Source organism: Trichechus manatus, unplaced genomic scaffold (genome assembly GCF_000243295.1).
Source record: "Trichechus manatus latirostris isolate Lorelei unplaced genomic scaffold, TriManLat1.0 scaffold00235, whole genome shotgun sequence".
Classification (NCBI taxonomy): Eukaryota; Metazoa; Chordata; class Mammalia; order Sirenia; family Trichechidae; genus Trichechus; species Trichechus manatus.
The window spans coordinates 1,380,356-1,394,874 of record NW_004444171.1 but is presented as its reverse complement, the minus strand read 5'-3'; the positions used below and the strand labels follow the sequence as shown (position 1 = coordinate 1,394,874).

The following is a 14,519-nucleotide window of genomic DNA, read 5'->3' as shown; positions in this document are numbered from 1 at the left end:
GCAGGAGCCATAGCTTTTATGAAAGTGTACATCTGCCAGCTGATATTTATCCAGCTTAGAGCTATGAAATGTTAAACAGCTATAAAATGAACACAAGATTCTCTGCGGCAAAGCCTTCTAGAAAGGCCTTTGTGGGAAATAATCCACAAATAAATGACAGAAAGATTTGAAATAATAACCAGGTCTTATCTTACAATTTGACCAAGAATGTTTCTTTTGGTGGCACATCGGTGTGTGTGTGTGTGTGTTTTTCCCTGAGGAGTTCCTTCTGACCATCCTTACTATTTCAGCCCGTGAGAAAGAAGCAGCAGATACTCCAAGAACGAAGCGTCCTTCTCGGTTTTGCGTAACTCCTCACCCCGAGCCCTTGGCTTGCCACACTGAGTGTGCCACTCCTCATTAGGGCAAACAGAGGTCACTAGAATCTTCCTAAAAAGGCATTTCTAACAGTTACACACATGATACCAATCATAAAGGAAAGTTGGACATAAATGAGATTTGACTACATAAAAGTTAAAAATTTTATGCGTTAGAAAAAAAATTACAAACAAAGTAAGGCCAAACAAAAATAAGGAAAATGTCTGCAAAACATACACAGACTTAGGGCTGAAGTATTGATATAGTAAAAGAGTTTACAATTAAATAAGAAAATAACTAACACCCTAGTGGACTGGGGGATGTTTTGTTAATTATACATAAGGTCGCCGTGAGTCAGAGCCGACGTAACAGCAACCAACAAGTGGAAAAGAATGCAATGAGCAAGCAATTCTTAAAAGAAAAGTCCAAATGCCAAAGGAATGTACGAGAAAACTGCTCAATCAACCTCATTAATCAACATAAAACATATAATTTATCCCTACAACACTGGCACAGCTTAAAATGAGCACTCAAACCAAATGTTGGTGACTGTATGGCAAAACGAGAATTCTTATACATTTGCTGTAGGAGACTAACTTGGTAAAAAAAAAAAAAAATTCTAGGGAGACATTTGGTAATATAATTTAAAAATGTTAAAAACATTTATTTCTATAAGAATTTCTTCTAAGGAAAGTATAAAATGGGTGTTCTCCATTTTAGGAATTTTTAATGTGAAACAAAGTGTGCAGAATATATATAAACACAAGGTTGCACATTTCAGTATTGCGTGGAAGAGGTAATAACTGACATTTATTGCGTGCTTATTTTGTGCCCCTGTTCTAAGCTGTTTCCATGGACTTATTATCCCACACACACAAAAACCTTTGAGGTGGTGCTTTTATTATCATGATTTTTGTTTTCAGCTAAGGAAAATGAGGCTTAGCAAGGGAGTAACTTACTCAAGGTTCATACCACTAGTAAGTATTAGAGTCAGGATTTCACTCTCAGTCCTTCGACTCTTGATCCCAGAGTGTTGATCACGGAGGCTGCATAGGCTCTTCCCATTAACGTTGGTGAATACTGGAAATGATCCAAATGTTCTACCATGGGAATACGGCAAATTTGCAATGTGAAATATCAGTGATAGAACAGTATTCATCAACATGGGAAATGAACCCTGTAATCACTTAGCCAAAAAAGCAAACTAGCAAAAAGATATGCAGTGTGATACAGTTTTGGTAGAATTTGAATCATGTCAATTTGAAATACTACAATTTGAGGTAAAAACAAAATTTCACTCTATATGCAAAATTTGAAATAATCAAAGTCACTCCAAATTAGAAATGGATTTTTAAGCCTGCAGGCCCAGCCGATTGTAAATGGGAAGTTAAGAATTCAAATGATATGTTACATCAGGCAAATCTGTTACAAAAGGTATCTTTAAAGTGCTAAAAAGCAAAGACGTCTCTTAGATGGCTAAGAAGTGCCTGACCCAAGCCATGATCTTTTCAGTTGTCTCATATGCATGTGAAAGCTAGACAATGAGTAAGGAAGACCAAAGAAGAATTGATGCACTTGAATTGTGGTGTTGACAAAGAATATTGAATATACCGTGGCCTGCCAGGAGAGGCAACGAATCAGCCTTACAAGAAATACAACCTTAGAAGCTAGAATGACAAGACTTCATCTTGCTTACTTTGGACATGTCATTAGGAAAGACCAATCACGAGAAATGGACATCATGTTTGGTAAAGCAGAAGGTCGGTGAAAATAAGGAAAACTCTTGATGAAATGAATTGACACAGTGGCTGCAATAATGGGCTGAAACATCAAAGACTGTGAGGATGGCTCAGGACTGGGCAATTTTCATTCTGTTATACATTAGATCATCATGAATCGGAGCTAACTTGACGGCAACTGGTAATAATTATGATGTGGTCCTGTTATTTTAACTAATAAGCAGGACCCTGGCTTATGAAATAGAAAGGTCCATTAGAGTTCCAGATTGTCTCTTTGGTTTTTCTCATGCTGTTATTTTTGCATTCACTATTGCCATAATTTAAAATATTTTTTATTCTCCAAGCACTGACAAGCTAAAAATGTACCCCCAAACAATAAATTTGAAATGGGAGTTTGCTCTAATAAAAGTTGTGAAGACAGTCTAAAATCTGCCATACTTTGCCTGACACATGGTTCACTCAGCAGAGAAGATATCAGAAATAATGTTGAGGAAAGTCAAAGCATCCTCAAACAGGTTCACCTTTAACCTTACAAAATACGTCAAAAATGGGGAAAAATGGAAAAAGTGCTGGGAATACAATGTCAAGATCGCAACATCACTATTTACAGTGGATATAGATTTATCCTCCTAGCATTTATTCTCATGGGAAAATTAATTTTGAATTTGCAAGACTTGAACTACGGGAGGAATTCAGTATTGCATTCCTTGCTCAGAATACAATTGTATCCTACAAACATAGGGAAAATTCTGGTAGGACACGTGCCAAAATTTTGGGTGGTGGGATTCTAGGTGATTATTTGTATTTGTGTTGTCCAAGTTTCCTGTTTTAAAAACATGTGACTTATGTGAAGAGGGGGAAAAAAATCCTTATTTTTGAAAAGCAGATTGTGTATAGAGGTGCAGTTCCATCTAGTGATGGACTCAAGAGAAAGGAAGAAGATTCTAACACGGATGAAGTATTACGATGTTCCAGGCACTGGGCTAACCACTCTACATACCTTGTGCCATTATAATTTCATCCCTCCCTTAGAGATCAGCATTACTATCTTCATTTCTCAGATAAAGACAGAGAGATTCAAAGGGTTAAAATTGCCTAGCTCTGTCAACAGCCAGAGAGAGGCAGGATTTGGACACATGCCTGTCATTAAAGCTGGAATGGACCATGAAAATAAACATGTGGTTCCAGTCCATTTTGTTGTTGTTAGCTGTCATCGAGATGACTCCAACTCACAGTGACCTTATGTACAACAGAACAAAACATTGCCTGATCCTGCATCATCCTCACAATTGCTAGCATGTCTGAGTCCATCCTTGTAGCTATTGTGTCATTGCATCTCACCGAGAGTCTCCCACCCTCATTGGCCCTCTACTTCACCCAACACGATGTCTTCCTTCAGGGATTGACCCCTCCTGATGACATGGCCAAAGCATGAGAGTTGGACAATTTCTGTTGTGATCCATAGGGTTTTCATTGGCTAATTTTCTGATGTAGATAGCTAGGCCTTTCTTCCTAGTCTACCTTAGTCTGGACTAAGGTGGCCCTGCTGGTATTTGAAATACCAGTAGCATAGCTTCCAGTATCACAGCATTTCCAAAGCCACCACAGTATGACAAACCAACAGATGGGTGGTAGACTACATTTTACAGATGAGGAAAATGAAACAAAGACGTTGCATGGTCCTCAAGTGAATGGCTAGCAAACAGTCTATATATGCAGTGTCCTTTTCATCTCATCCGGATATGGAAGAAAAGCCTCCTGGCTTGGGAACCCAGGGGGTCTCCAGGATTGAGTGGCCCTAACAGTCAGCTTGCTTGGAACTACCCCACTCCAGTTTAGAGGTTGTAACATTTGCTAATTATTTTCTTTTCTCTTTTTGTGTAGTTCACCATGAATGCAAGTGAGTTCCGCAAAAGAGGCAAAGAGATGGTGGACTATGTGGCCGACTACATAGAAGGCATCGAGAAACGCCAGGTCTACCCGGATGTGGAGCCCGGCTACCTGCGCCCCCTGCTCCCCGCCACTGCCCCCCAGGAGCCAGAAAGCTTTCAGGACATCATGACTGATGTTGAGAAGATCATCATGCCAGGGGTGAGTCTGCACCTGGGAGGAAAAGGAAATCTAAGGCTACATTAGAGGTCAGAGAAGGGGAGGGCTGGTGTTATTTAGCACCTACAGGGTGTCAGGCAATTTACATTGATTATCTCACCAAATACAACAATCCTGTCGGGGAATATTTTTTATCATTTCTATTTTATAGCTGGAGCCCTGGTAGTGCAGTGGTTGAGAGCTCAGCTGCTAACCAAAAGGTTGGCAGTTTGAATCCGTCAGCCGCTCCTTGGAAGCCTTATGGGGCAGTTCTACTCTGTCCTATAAGGTCGCTGTGGGTCCGAATTGACTCCATGGCAATGGGTTTTGTTGTTGTTCTTGTTGTTTAATCTTATAGCTGAGGGAATTGAGGCTCAGAGAGGTTAAGTGATTTGATTAAGGTCACACAGCTACTATGTGATGCCAGGACTCAAACCCAGATGGTCTGGACTCCCAGGACGGTGGGTGCCCTCTTCCTCGAAGCTCCTGCTGCTGAGACTCCCTGGTACACAAAGTGAATTGTCATGTGATGGTCAGAGGAAATCATCCACTGATGGCTGGTTTCAAGTAAACTAATCTCTCAAAATTAAGCACACTGTTACCATTCTGGAGCTCTGGTTGTGTGGCAGTTAAGAGCTCGGCTGTTAACCAAAAGGTCGGCAGTTTGAATCTACCAGTGCTTCTTGGAAAGCCTATGGGGCAGTTCTACTCTGTCCTATAGGGTCACTATGAGTCAGAATCAACTCACAGGCAAGGGATAAAAATAGCCCATTGCCATCAAGTCAATTTCCACTCATAGCGACCCTATAGGACCGAGCAGAACTGCCCTATAGGGTTTCCAAGGCTGTAATATTTATGGAAGCAGACTGCCACATCTTTCTCCTGCAGAGCAGCTGGTGGGTTTGAACCACTGACCTTCCGGTTAACAGTGGAGCGCTTTAACCACTGTGCCACTAGGACTCCTTCTTCCTGTGTATAGCGAAGGGTAAATATCACGTACTGAAGACATATTTTAGTTCTTGTATTTGAGAATCGGCAACGTGGTATTCGTTCTCCCTGGAGGCTGACCTTTGGCATGGTCTCATGTGGCGCAGACAGAGATAAGGTCTGCCATCCCTGATGCTCACCCCACATAAAGCTTCACAACAGCTTTATGCTTCCACAGTAAGATTTTCCCTGCTAAGGAATTCTCCTAAAACCATATCCTCAGAGCGTGTACTCTGAGTGGCTCTGTGGACCGGCTGGCCTGACTGTTTTTGTTGATAGACTAAGCCCACTTATAAGGACTGTCAGAGCTGTCATCAAAGGCAGTTCATTCAGTTTTGGCCAACAACGTGAAAAGTTCCGACCCAGCATTATGCCAAAAATTGGCATATTGCTTTGGTCACAGGAAACTTCTGTGACTGGTGAGGCCCGCAAGCAGCAGCTTGGGCCTTTCAGGGCAGGGGGATCTTGGGTCACCAAGTCCCACTCTCTCATTTTCAGACAGAACGCTTAGGCCCTGAGAGGGCACAGAATCTGACCAAGATCACAGGGCCTCGGTTCTTAAACACCAGGCTGCCTCTCCCAGAGCCATTGCACAGATTTCATCCTTCTAGGAGATTTCCACTTGGGCTTTGAGTGAAGCACAAGATGCTTAATCTTTCATAGAGATTGTGCAAATACACCAAAGCTTTCAGCATAAAACCCTTCCAGGGCAGAGGCGGCTAGGGGATCTGTGAGACATGGAGTTGGACTCCTCCACTCCGCGCCCAGCCCGCTCCGCCTTCCAGAGTCTGTGTCCAGGGCCTGGCTCCTCCTCTCGCACCTGTGCCCTGCGTCACTGCGGAGAAGGGCTGGGGACATGCGGGCAGGCGTGGCATGCCCCGTCTGGGGCTAAACCCTGTCTTCTCCAGCAGAGACTGAGAGTAAAGAGAGTTGACTGGGAGCCCGTGTTAGAAGCAGAGATGGCAGGGGTTCAGATCTGAGGAAGGGGCCTCTGATACCCCAAGGAAGCCCTAGCGGCCCCACTCCTCTCTCACACTCACCAGGCCTTCGACTCCTTCCTCTCTCTGTCTCCTCCTGGCACCTAGCATGGCTGCCTGAGCTCAGACTTCAGCTTCCTTCTCAGAGTCCTCCTGGATGCCATCTCTCCCGCCTCCCTCTAACCCTCTACACTCCCCCAGTGTGGTTTTTCAGTAAAACTAGTGTGAGTTCATCACTTTCATGCTCAGAAATCCTCAGTGGCTCCCTGCAAGCCCCGGGTTATCGAAGGTCGTTAATAGTCTGATTTCAGCATCACACACACTTTGCAGCTTCCTCTCCTGGCCTTCTCCCAGCGCTGCCCACACGGGCACTTCTGTGAGCTTTCCTCCTGTGCCCAGTATGAACCTCTGACTGATGGGAATAGTTGCAGTTTGTTGAAAGCTTCTAGAGCCCCTGACTAAATATTAGGTATTATGCATACTCTCATTTAATGCTTATGATAACCTCACAAGATACCCATTTTGACAGATGAGAAAACTGGTTCAAAGGAGAAGCCAGCTTGCCTCATTGTTGCTAATTGGGATCTAGTCCCAGGTCTCTCTGATATAACACCCTTGCTCTTAACCGTATACATACTACCTCCTAATGTGACTTACCCCTGTTCAATGTTTGGGAAAATCCTTCTTATACCTCCAAGTCACCTCCCCATGGACTTCTGACAGCCCAGGCAGAAGTAGCTCCTCTTTTTTCCCTCCCCTCCTGGGCATAGTGCATACTGCCCCAAGTTGTGAGTGATCCCTCACGTGCCTGTCTCCCCAGGACCGTGCCCAATGCCTGGCACAGAGCAAGTATTTCTTGAATCAAAGGATGAAAGAGAGGCAAGATGGTGGCATAGCTGGTCACACCTTCACATCCTCCTGCAGCAATATCAGAAAAAATAACAAAGAATCGATGCAATCAAAGATCTTGGAACTCTGGATAGCAACCGAAGGGTTGGCAAATCAAAGGGAATGCCGACTCAAGGGGAAAGTAGAATACACATGGTGGGAAAGCAGAGGTTAGAGGACCATCCTCACCCAACTTATCAGGCAGGCTCAACGTGGCCATCTTGAGATGGTGGCAGATAGCAACCCCAAGTAAGGGATGCAGGGAGGTAGCAATGTGGAGAACACAGAATGAGACAGAGAGATTGAGAAAATGTTCCTGGAACAGAGCAGCAATGTGGGCAGTGCATGTACCGGGACTAGGCAGGCCTGAGAGAGAGTAGCACTTGGGCATAGCATCACGTTGGGCCCCAGGAACCTCAGGGAGAGAGTGGTGTGGACTAAAATCAGGAATTCCCAGGCAAGGAGCAAGAAGGCTAGAATTACAGCCACTGGGGAGGGGCACAGAGAAAGCTTAACAGTGTGGGTTCATGCTCCCCTATCCTGGGAGAGTACAACAAAGGGAAATCACTGGGAATTGGTCTCATAATCACACGTCATCCAGGAAGCCCATCTGTTGGAAGCAGTGGGAGAAAGCTCACCATGAAGCCGTCCACTGGCAGCTAGCCTGGCCATCTACAGTGGAAGCTGCCCATTGGCCAAACTTCCCACCGGGAGCCAGCTAGCCTGCGGCAGGAACCCCACCTGGGTGCTCATAGCAGAAACACCACACAAGTGACCCATGCACAGCTTGGCCCATCCCCTGAGGTACACCTGCCTCAACCTAATGCTACAGATATGCCCATCCAAGCTTAACGCCACAGGCACACCCACTCCACACCAACACCAGAAGTGCCTTGACCAGCCTGATGCCACAGGTGCAACACACCCCTGGTCTGACACCACAGGTGTGCCCTGCTCCTGTCTCAACACAGGAAGCACACCACGCCAGCTGGATGTTCCAAAGTCAGAAACAACTCTCCTGGGAAACACAACAGGAAAAACTCTGCCTCTACCCCTTCCAGCACAACAGAGAAAAGTCTAGGAAACAACTAGCAGTTGCCTGGCAGCTCACCCAGGGCTCAACATAGGACACAGTACATGAAAAGGAAACCCAGACACAAACAGGTGAGGTTGACATAGCATGGGCCAAGACACCTGAGCAAACTCACCTGGGAGCAAACTCACCTGGGAGCAAACTCACAGTGTGGCTAGGCAACTATGGCTAGGACAGGAGTTCCTGTGAACTCCAGAAAGAAGCAACAAGGAAGACGAGCAATCTAAAGAGAAGGAGAAGAAGCTAATTTCCTGATGCAGCAAAACAAAAATAAATAAATACATAAATAAGCAAGGAAAACTTAATGTCTCGAATACAACAGACAATTACAGAGCATATGAAGAGACAGAAAAGAATGGCTCATGCAAACAACCTAATCAAGAGGACAGACATTATCTCTGAGGAAGGGCAGATAATGGAATTACCCAACAGTGATTTTCAAAGCATTACTATCAAGTATGCTCAAGAGCCTCCAAGCGTCTGTCAGTTTGTCATACCGTGGGGGCTTGCGTGTTGCTGTGATGCCGGAAGCTATGCCACTGGTATTCGAATACCAGCAGGGTCACCCATGGAGGACAGGTTTCAGCTGAGCTTCCAGACTAAGACAGACTAGGAGAAAGGACCTGAAGGTCTACCTCTGAAAAGAATTAGCCAGTGAAAACCTTATGAATAGCGGCGGAACATTGTCTGATACAGTGCCAAAAGATGAGCCCCTCAGGTTAGAAGGCACTCAAAAGATGACTGGGGAAGAGCTGCCTCCTCAAAGCAGAGTCAACCTTATTGACATGGATAGAGTCAAGCTTTTGGGACCTTCATTTGCTGATGTGGCATGACTCAAAATGAGAATAAACAGCTGCAAACATCCATTAATAATCAGAACATGAAATATATGAAGTATGAATCTAGGAAAATTGGAAAACCAACCAAACCAAACCCATTGCCATCAAGTCGATTCCGACTCATAGTGACCCTATAGGACAGAGTAGAACTGCCACATAGGGTTTCCAAGGAGCACCTGGTGGATTCGAACTTCCGACCTTTTGGTTATCAGCCGTAGCTCTTAACCACTATGCTACCAGGGTTTGGAAGTCATCAAAAATGAAATGGAACACATAAACATCAATATCCGAGGCAATAGTGACCTGAAATGGACTGGTATTGGCCATTTTGAATCTTGCAGTCATATGGTCTACCATGCCGGGAATAACAACTTGAAGAGGAATGGTGCTGCATTCATGGTCAAAAATAACATTCCAAGATCTATCCTGAAGTACAATGCTATCAGTGATAGGATAATATCCATAGGGCTACAAGGGAGACCAGTTAATACAACTGTTATTCAAACTTACCCACCAACCACTAAGGCCAAAGATGAAGAAATTGAAGACTTTTACCAACTTCTGCAGTCTGAAATTGATTGAACATGTAATCAGGATGCATTGATAATTACTGGTGATTAGAATGCGAAAGTTGGAGACAAAGAAGAAGGACTGATAGTTGGAAAATATGGCCTTGGTGATAGAAACAATGACACAGATTGAATGAAAGCATTTTGCAAGAGCAACGACTTCTTCATTGCAAATACGTTTCTTCACCAACATAAACAGTGACTATACACGTGGACCTCACCAGACAGAATACACAGGAATCAAATTGATTACATCTGTGGAAAGAGATGATGGGGAAGCTCAGTATCATCTGTTAGAACAACATCAGGGGATAACTGCAGAACAGACCATCAATTGCTCACATGCAAGTTCCAGCTGAAGCTGAAGAAAATTAGAACAAATCCACAAGGGCCAAAGTATGACCTTAAGTATAACTCACCTGAATTTAGAGACCATCTTAAGAATAGATTTGACAAGCTTAACACTAATGACTGAAGACCAGACGAGTTGTGGAAATGACATCAAGGACATCATACATGAAGAAAGGAAGAGGTCGTTAAAAAGACAGGAAAGAAAGAAAAGACCAAACTGGATGTCAGAAGAGACTCTGAAACTTGTTCTTGAACATTGAGTAGCTAAAGCAAAAAGAAGAAATGTTGAAGTAAAAGAACTGAAGATTTCAAAGGGCGGCTCGAGAAAACAAAGGAAACTATTATAATGATATCTGCAAAGACCTGGAGTTAGAAAACCCAAAGAGAAGAACAGGCTCAGCATTTCTCAAACTGAAAGAAATGAAGAAAAAATTCAAGCCTTGAGCTGTAATACTGAAGGATTCTATGCAGAAAATATTACATGACACAGGAAGCATCAAAAGAAGATGGAAGGAATACACAGAGTCACTGTACCAAAAGAAATGGTTGATTTCAGCCATTTCAGGAGGTAGCATATGATTAGGAACTGATGATACAGAAGGAAGAGGTCCAAGCTGCAGTGAAAGCACTGGCGAAAAACAAGGCTCAAGGAATTGACAAAATACCAATTGAGATGCTTCAACAAACAGATGCAGTGCTGGAAGTGCCCACTTGTCTATGCCAAGAAATTTCTGGCCAGCTGATTGGAAGAGATCCATATTTATGCCTATTCCAAAGAAAGGTAAGCCAAACAAATGCAGAAATTATCGAACAATATCATTAATATCATATGCAAGTAAAATCTTGCTGAAGATAATTCAAAAGCAGCTGCAGCATTATATCAACAGGAAACTGCTAGAAATTCAAGCCGGATTCAGAAGAGAATGTGGAATCAGGGCTATCACTGCTGATGTCAGATGGATCCTGGCTGAAAGAAGAGAATACCAGAAAGATGTTTACCTGTGTTTTATTGACTATGCAAAGGCTTTTAACTGTGTGGATCATAAAAAATTATGGATAACATTGTGAAGAATGAGATTTCCAGAACACTTAATTGTGCTCTTGAGGAACCTGGACATAGATCAAGAGGTGGTCGTTTGAACAGAACAAGGGTGTACTCTGTGGTTTAAAGTTAGGAAAGGTGTGCCTCAGGATTATATCCTTTCACCATACTTATTCAATCTGTATGCTAAGCAAATAATCTGAGAGACTGGACTATATGAAGAAGAATAGGGCATCAGGATTGGAGGAAGACTCATTAAAAACCTGTGATATGCAGATGACACAACCTTGCTTGCTGAAAGTGAAGAGGAATTTAAGCACTTACTCATGAAGATCAAAGACCATAGTCTTCAGTATGGATTATACCTCAACATAAAGAAAACAAAAATCTTCACAACTGGGCCAATAAGCAACATCATGATAAATGGAGAAAAGATTGAAGTTGTCAAGGATTTCATTTTACTTGGATCCACAATCAATATCCATGGAAGCAGCAGTCAAGAAATCAAATGACTCATTGCACTGGCCAAATCTGCTACAAAAGACCTCTTTAAAGTGTTAAAGAGCAAAGGCTATGGTGTTCCTGACCCAGCCATGGTTTTTTCAACTGCCTTCTATATATGGGAAAGCTGAACAATGAATAGGGAAGACGGAAGAACTGACACCTTTGAATTATGGTGTTAGAAAAGAATATTGAATATACCATGGACTGCCAAAAGAATGAACGAATCTGTCTTGGAAGAAGTACAATCAGAATGCTCCTTAGAAGCAAGGATGGTGAGACTAAGTCTCACATACTTTGGACATATTATCAAGAGGGATCAGTTCCTGGAGATGGACATCATGTTTGGTAAAGTCAAGGGTCAGAGAAAAAGAAGATGACCCTCAACAAGATGGATTGACACGGTTGTTGCAACAATGGGCTCAAGCATAACAATTGTAAGGATGGCCCAGGACCCAACAGTGTCTCATTCTGTTGTACATAGGGTTGCTATGAGTCAGAACCAACTTGATGGCACCTAACAACAACAACATGCTGAAGAGATAAAGGAAAAATAGAAAAATATCTAAAGGAAATCATGAGAAGAAAACAAGAATTTCAATAAAGAGATAGAAATCTTAAAAAAAAATTAGAGGAGGTGGAGCCAATGTGGCACTACAGACGGAAGCATCATGAAGTCCCTCTGCAGTACAGACCCGAAAAACTAAGTAAAACAGATACAAATGTCAATCCTGGAACTCTAAGTACCAAATGAAGGAATAAAGAACTTGATCAAACACCGAACGGAATAAGCCTTCGGTTAGAGAACCAACAACATCAGACAACAACCTGAATCTAGCACATAAGACAACATCAGCCAAATACCAACCTAGATAATGAACTCTCAAGGATAAAACAGAACTAAAAAATTTACAACAGGGCACCAGAGACGTAAATCTGTAAATGACAATGTCAGAACAATAAAAGAGGGAATGAACGGTGAAGATATAGAACTTTCAAATGGAGAGGAAGTCAAGGTGTTATCAAGTAATAAGAGACTAGTCTAAACTTAGGAAGATAAGGGTAAATTTCAAGGTAACCACAAAGAAAATTAACAAATGTACTCATCAAAATAAAGAAGAAAAACATGAAGTCTCAGTAAACACAAAATCAAAAAATATGAATGAAACAAAAAAATACACTAACTAAAGGAACTCAGCACAGAAGAGTAAGAGGAAATAAGAAAACTTCAGGACCACAAAAGGAAAAAAAAAAGCACTACAAAATGACAGCAACAAACACACACCTATCAATAATCACACAGAACATAAATGGCATAAATGCACCCATAAAGTGACAGAATGGATTAAAAAACAGAACCCTTTAATACGCTGACTACAAGAGACTCACCTTAGAAACAAAGACAAATTTATTAAAAATGAAAGGATGGAAAAAAAAAAATATACCAAGAAAACAATTACCAAAAAAGAGCAGGAGTGGCAATACTAATCTCAGATAAAAACAGGCTTTAAAACAAAATCCTCCATAAAAGACAAAGAAGGGCATTATTTAATGATTAGAGGGACAATCCACCATGAAGACATAACCATAATAAATATCTATGCACCCAATGACATGGCTCCAAAATAGTAACAAACTTGAACAGCAATGAAAAGAGAAATTGACAGTTCCAGAAAGGACAGAACATCTAGAAAGAAGCTCAACAAAGATACAGAAGATCTAAAGGCCACAATCAACCAACATGAACTCATAGACATATATAGAACACTCCACCCAACAGCAGCAAAGTACACATTCTTTTCTGAAGCACATGGAACATCTCCAGAATAGATCACACCTTAGGCTACAAAGCAACACTCAACAAAATACAAAACATTGAGATAATACAAAGTATCTTCTCTGATCACAGCGCCATCAAAGTAGAAATTAATAACAGGAAGAACAAGGGAAAAAAATCAAACACATGGAAACTGAATAACACCCTGCTTAAAAACCACTGGGTAACAGAAGAAATCAAAGATGGACTCAAAAAATTCCTAGAATCAAATGAGAATGAAAACACATCATACCAAAACCTTTGCGACACAGCAAAGGCAGGGCTCAGAGGTCAATTTATAGCAATAGATGCACACATCAAAAAAGAAAAAAGGGACAAATCCAGAACATTAGCTACACGACTTGAACAAATAGAAAGATTACAGCAAAAGAAGCCCACAGCCACCAGAAGAAAGGAAATAATAAAGATCAGAGCAGAAATAAATGAAATAGAGAATTAAAAACAATAGAAAGAATCAACAAAACCAAAAGCTGGTTCTTTGAAAGGATCAACAAAATCAACAAATCACTGGACACCACAAAAAGAGAAAATTACAGACCAATATCTTTCATGAATACAGACTCAAAAATTCTCAACAAACTTCTAGCCAATAGAATTCAGCATCATATAAAAAAATAATAATACTCCACAGCCAAGTGGGATTCTACCACGTATACAAGGATGGTTCAACATTAGAAAATCAATCAATGTAATCCACCACCTAAATAAAAGAATCACATGATCATCTTAATAACACAGAGAAGGCATTTCACAAAGTTCAGCACCCATTTCTGATAAAAAACTCTCAATAAAATAGGTATAGAAGGGAAATTTCTCAACATAATAAAGGACATCTATGAAAAACCAATGGCCAACATCATTCTTAATGGAGAGAGGCTGAAAGCATTCCCCTTGAGAACAGGAACAAGACAAGGATGCCCTTTATTACCACTCTTACTTAACATTGTGCTGGAAGTCCTAGCTAGAGCAATAAGGCAAGAAAAAGAAATAAAGGGCATCCAAATTGGTAATGAAGAAGTTAAACTGTCCCTATTTGTGGATGATATGATACTATACATAGAAAACCCAAAAGACTCCACAAGAAAACTACTGAAACTAATAGAAAGATTCAGCAGAGTAGCAGGATACAAGATTAACATACAAAAATCTGTTGGATTCCTATACGCCAATAGAGAATGATGAAAACAATACCATTTATAATAGCCCCTAAAAAAATAAAATATTTAGGAATAAATCTAACCAGGGATGTAA

General features: G+C 41.6%; 1 protein-coding gene across 1 annotated transcript in view; it reads left to right on the top strand.

Moving 5' to 3' along the window:
* Positions 1-3,986: 3,986 nt before the first annotated feature.
* The window catches only part of DDC (dopa decarboxylase), a 55,880-nt gene continuing 45,347 nt past the window's right edge, over positions 3,987-14,519 (top strand). Inside the window, exon 1 of the mRNA XM_012559334.1 lies at positions 3,987-4,187. Within this exon, the coding sequence (XP_012414788.1) occupies positions 3,987-4,187 (201 nt within the window). The remainder of the gene's footprint in view (positions 4,188-14,519) is intronic.